The 5695-nt window shown below is 39.8% G+C and overlaps 1 protein-coding gene across 1 annotated transcript; it reads left to right on the top strand.

The window, feature by feature from the left end:
- The first annotated feature begins 188 nt into the window (after window positions 1-188).
- LOC111617110 (TOX high mobility group box family member 3-like) lies at window positions 189-3580 on the top strand. Its single transcript, XM_023358444.1, has 5 exons — window positions 189-1869; window positions 1948-2055; window positions 2119-2246; window positions 2307-2517; window positions 2646-3580. Exons 1-5 carry the CDS (start codon window positions 1507-1509, stop codon window positions 2775-2777), a joined length of 942 nt encoding a protein of 313 aa, XP_023214212.1. The 5' UTR covers window positions 189-1506; the 3' UTR covers window positions 2778-3580.
- The last annotated feature ends 2115 nt before the right edge of the window (window positions 3581-5695 follow it).

The following is a 5695-nucleotide window of genomic DNA, read 5'->3' as shown; positions in this document are numbered from 1 at the left end:
GTGGCGCTACGGACGGCGGGTAAGTAGTTCGGCTGCCCGATGACGTTTTACGTATTATAGGAGTTATTTTACCGTTGTTTACGGATAATGCCACAATTTTTATAGGAATCATAACTATAGGAAACGGTTTTATAGGGGGATCTACTGTACTGCCACAATTTTTATAGGAATCATAACTATAGGAAACGGTTTTATAGGGGGATCTACTGTATAAAATACTGTCGAAATACTTATCGAGTGTATCCCGTTTGAAGACACCATTGCTTAACCTTGTTTTCGTCGTGGAGCGGCACATTGTACGGCGGACGCGTGTGAAGAGTGTCATGTGACATTTGTCGGTGCTGTCCTGTCACGTGATATATCATAATATACTATAGTATGTATTTTGTAATAAGAAATGAAATAATTATGTTACTAGGGTTAATCTTTATCTATGTGCACGGCAGTCCGGACTCTTCATGCTCCCAATGAACTCCTCCCGGAGGGGAGCCGCCGATGCTTAACGTCACTAGTTATTGATTCATGGAAGTTCTTGAACACACTAGTCTCAATAAGTACGTGATCGAGTGATGTCGAAATCGGGTCACGTGACATGAATTGTAAGCATTCGCCATCCAATGTGCTACTCCGCGATGTGAACAAGGTTAGGCAATGGCAGCTTCCACAGTGCAGTCGGTAAATAATCCGATGAGTTTTCGCTTATAGCTCTTATTATATGCGTCACCCCCAAAAATTCCTATGTGTTTAGGACATAACTATTAGAGAGATGTTTTAAGAGAGCAAAATTACGAAAAAAGGCCCCATGCAGTAAGGATAAACTTTTACCATTGCATTGTATTACTGTACAAATAAAGCTTTTTAGCCTTGCCGATCGCTAAGTTCGAATGGTATCGTCTCATGTGGTGTTTACAATGACGCTGCTAAAAGGCCTTCCTATTGGTCAAATTTTTGCCATTCTGCTTTTCGCTGCGACAAAAGTGGAAAATTTTCCACTTGGTATTCTGTCAGCTTCGACGGCAAAAGTGACATCATTTTTCCATTCTGTCGTCTGTTTCTGCATGTGAGTACCAGTACTTTTCGGTTAACGGGACGCCAGCCGATATGCACGGCAACGTGTAAGATTCCATCTGTAGATGAAGAGTTTCACACCACCCCAGAATTGTCAACCCTTGGCATGACATTTGTCTCCGAATGCCAATTTTTAACACTTATCAGTCTCCCACATCCTCCTGACATGCACCTATGAATCACACCTCGACGCTGAAGTAGGGTGAGCCCCCATATCCTCTACAACTATATAACATTGAGTACTCCATGAACTGTCAAGTGGGCTACTCAAAGCTGGCACGGTCATGTGGGCTAAACTGTTAAACGCTGTCTTCTGGCATCCCATTAACCGAAAAGTACCAAACAAGAAAATTAGCAGTTGGAATGCTGGTATTGAATATTTACATAGGATGCACGTAACATTAATATGAGAAAAAGGAAGAAAATAAAAATTCAAATATGGTAATCGAAAAGTTAACCGCTCCATCCATTACGATAAATAATTGGTGGTCATTTTTCGATTTTTACCTTTCTCTTTGCAGTTATTATTACAATTGTCAGTTGGGTTTTCGTTTGTCTCATCGTCTCCATCGATGTTTACTGCTTATGTCTATCCAACACCAAAATTACTTTTGCTGCCAAAAGGGCGGATGTCAGAGGTTTCCCCGACATCCACCCTTTCCTTCTGTGATTAAAAACCCGGAAGCTAATACCGCTTTCCTCTTTCAGCCAGCGGACAACTTCGACCTGTCTCTGAACATTTCCGAAGACGACTGCAGTGCCACCAGACAGCGCAGCGGGGCCTACATGTCCCTGGACCAGGTGGGTGACTTTGCCAGAGGAACCTGGACTCCTCTGCCCCATATGACACTTTTTAACCTTTCTGTCCGGTACTTGCAGACGTTCCACACTCCCAGCTTCGGGGATGAAGAGTTCGACATTCCTCCTCTGCAACTGCCTCCCGCCGACCACCAGGCCGCAACAGGGGAGGCCGACGTCTACCGACGGGTGAGTGTCTCCGGCCCGGTTTCCCCGTCCGCCCTTCCTCACCCGCGCCTTTTTTATTTTCAGCCTCCTTCGGGTGCGCCACCCAACTCCGCCGTCGATTCCTCCGCTCCCTCGGCTGATCCGCTTGACTCTGGCTACGTCTCAGCCGCGGCTTCGGAGGCGTCGGCCGACCGGAGCGACGTCCGTCCCGGGTAAGTGTTGTTTTGCGGAACTCGGTCTCCCCCGCTCTTCTCACCTCGGTCTTTTCGCAGGGCCCGAGACTACGGTCTGCCTCCGCCTCCCCGGTATCCCGATCCGGCCGAGGCCCGCCGCCCGCCTCCTGGACGGACTCGGACTCCCTCCGAGGCGTGCCGGTCCCCGGTCGGAGCTACGGCCGTCCACCCGTCACCCGCCGACTCGGTTCACGCCTCCCCCGGACTGGAGACCAGTGAAGACAGCGACGACAGCACTCCGCTGTCTCAGGTGGGTCCTCTTCCGTTGCCCTGCCCGCACCTTTCTGTGTCTGGGGCTTGGCGTCCCCTTCGCGTTTTGGGAACGGAAAGGAGGCGAGTGGTCGTCTCCCTGACTCAGGAGCTTTCTCCCTTTTGCAGCTGATGGGATCAGTCAAGCGTCCTTCTCCTGAGCCTCCAGAGCGGGCAGTGGTGGTAAAGTCATCTGTTGCCAAGAAGCCCAAGCCGCAGAAGAAGAAGAAAAAGAGGGATCCCAACGAACCGCAGAAGTAAGTTCTTCCTTTGATTTCCTTTGTTTTCTCTGCCCATTCAGACTGGTTTGCGGTGCAGACCAGTGGGAGTCTTGTTTGCCATGCAAAGCCATGTGGAAGGGAATGCAGATTCCAGGCTGCTGGACAAAGCAATGATCGGTTTGTCAGTCCAAATAAATTAATAATTGCCAGGAAGCAGCGGGTTTCTGGGTCAGGGGACAGATTTTTACTTCGCCAACACCTCTTCTTTGCTGGGTTTGGAAATCGACCACTTATCTGGATTTCTACTGAAGTCTACAACTTTTTCTCATAAGAAAAATTTTAATTTTAAAAGTCTGTACTTATAAATATGATTTTAATGTGGCTACTTTCCTTTGCCTCGTGCTAGGCTTCTAATTTTAAATCCTTATCGAAATAGGGACAATTCTGTAAAAGGGAATAATATTGCAAGGGATTAACATCGGGAAATCTTCTTACACCTAAAGCCTAGTACTAACATGCAGAAACATTTGGTTTGGTCTTCTTTCAGTGTTGCGTGTGGAAATTACCATACGAACAAAATGCATGTTGCCAGCCAATTGTAAGTATAAATGGCCACTGCAGTAATATAATGTGAGCAGTGCGCCGGTGATTGCTTTGTTATGTTGACTAAACTTTCTAAGTTTCTTCATGATCTCATTGCAAATAAAGTGAAGAATTTGGATAAGAAAAATATTTCGAAATAGGATTTCTCAATTGGGATCCCAGTTGTTTTTTTAACCAGGGAAATCCTGCAAATTTCTTAAAAGTTCACTTTTTTCTTATTTTATGTTAAGGTTGAGGAAATTTTGCAAATAGAAAGTATAATTAACTCATAAACTGTCAGAATACATTTGTATTTATTAATTTTAAACCTACTTATTAGTTTTTTTTAATTTTTCCTCATTATGGCATGTCACAAATGGTCAATAATCAATACATAGCTTATTGTGGCAGGACTCTGAAAATTTTTTACTTGTTAGAACCTGTAATATCTGAAATAATTGTTCTTATGCTGTCTTAATTTTTAACCATGCCCAGTAGCTTCAATAACAGCATAACACCAGGTTTTGCAAATTGGGCAAGGATACAGATGAGTACGAAGTTTGCAAGAATGAGGTTTTTCTCGAAAACCTGATTATTAAAGCCAAACAAACTGCCAAATTATTGGGCTGTAAGCTTGATGTTTCTATTAAAGCAGCCAAAGTAGACAAATCAAGAAGAGAGCAAAATCTTGAATATAAACTAGAAATCTTCCAGATTACAGGTCAAAAAACACATAACATCTGTCTTCTTTGAAATGCATTAAACATGATTCCACTCACATTGATTGAATCGGAAATGGCATTCTTGATAGCAGGACTTTCATTACTAAATTAAGAATGAGATTGAGTAATCGGAGGAGTATTGACCGTCTTTGCTTTTTAAAATCTTATTATAAAAATTTACAATAATATTTTGTATTATGTTTTATTTAAAAAACGAAAATTACCTTTTAAGTTAGAAGTTTGACCAAAGTTCATTTTTTTTCAATTTTCAACTCAATTCAAAGCATTTTTCTCTGCTGTCGTTGTTGTATGCAGTTTCCAGCAAACTTTAATAAATTTTTTCTGTTTATGAAAATTTCTATGTAATTCAAAGGTATTTTTTAATATATAGTGGAACCTTGTATAACGAGCAAAACAAATTGTAAAAAATTGACTAGCTTAATGAGCGATGTTTCGCATAACGAGTGACAAGGAGAGGGGAAGTCCCATATTGTGAGCATGCTCCATCAATCTGTGTTTAGCACTTGTTCCGCTAGCATCTTAGTGTTGCTTGTGATCGATCACACATTTTTCAAAATTTGTGTTCAGACATATTATGTATAAACATCAACAACCATAGTCCATTATATAATAAACATGCCAAATGATATGCCAAATTTTTGGGCTATGTAAAGGCTATAATTAAATATTAGAAATGAATTAATTTGACTAGAGTAGGCAGTTACACTTACACCTTGTACTAAATTTAATGACCAATTCCAAATTAAATTTTAAAAATATCTAAATTAAAAATTAATTATTTATAATTATTAAATTTAATATGAAATGACAGCATAACTGCCTACCTCTAGTCAAATTAATTAATTTCTAATATTTAATTATAGCCTTTACATAGCCCAAGAATTTGGCATATCATTTTGCATTTTTATCAGACATATCTGTGAGTTTTTTTCCCCCTGCCAAATGAATTTGCATTCCAGGTTGGTTCATTCCATGCTAGAAGAAAAGATGGTGATGATTCATGCTTTTTAACAATGTATATTGTATAATTTTCTTTGAATAAATGTTATACATAAAATATTTGATTATTTTTTCATTATGGAACACATTATCGTATTTTACATTAATTTATATGGGAAAAACAATTTTGCTTAATGAGTATTTCGCATTATGAGTAAGATTCTGGAATGAATTATGCTCGTTAAGCGAGGTTTCACTGTATATCTTACACAGCATTATTAATATGATTTTAGAGGTTTCAGAATGTATTAAATTACTTTAAAAAATGAAAAATAATTATATCATTTGATTTCAAGATATTCTGTATACAGTAAAACCTCGATTATCCGGATTAATTGGGTATGAAGGTAGTCCGGATAAGGAAAAATCCGGATAATAGAAATAAATACTTTAATTTGTTTTTTAATTAATGATAATACAACACGTTTTCTTTTCGATGACATATTAGTAATATTAAAAGTAAATACCGTATTTAAATCGTGATCAAATTTTCAAGAAAAACGTTCGTATTGAATTTGGACTACTACTGTCCAACGCTAACAAACTACCTATTGTTTAAAAGGCCCTCTGGTGGTGCAAGAAGACGGATTTTATAAAATAAAAAGCAGTTGAAACTGCATTTTTATGAATAAAA

Source organism: Centruroides sculpturatus, unplaced genomic scaffold (genome assembly GCF_000671375.1).
Source record: "Centruroides sculpturatus isolate CEXI.00-Female unplaced genomic scaffold, Cexi_2.0 scaffold4803, whole genome shotgun sequence".
Lineage (NCBI taxonomy): Eukaryota > Metazoa > Arthropoda > Arachnida > Scorpiones > Buthidae > Centruroides > Centruroides sculpturatus.
The sequence above is the reverse complement of the archived record's forward strand: the minus strand, read 5'-3'. Positions and strand labels throughout refer to the sequence as shown.

What these genes read in the sequence shown, in the direction of transcription:
- LOC111617110 (XM_023358444.1), top strand. Translation starts at nt 1,507, where the DNA reads ATGGTAATCGAAAAGTTAACCGCTCCATCCATTACGATAAATAATTGG. An exon ending in CGGAGCGACGTCCGTCCCGG is followed by an intron (nt 2,247 to 2,306) that starts GTAAGTGTTGTT and finishes GTCTTTTCGCAG; the next exon opens with GGCCCGAGACTACGGTCTGC. An exon ending in ACAGCACTCCGCTGTCTCAG is followed by an intron (nt 2,518 to 2,645) that starts GTGGGTCCTCTT and finishes TCCCTTTTGCAG; the next exon opens with CTGATGGGATCAGTCAAGCG.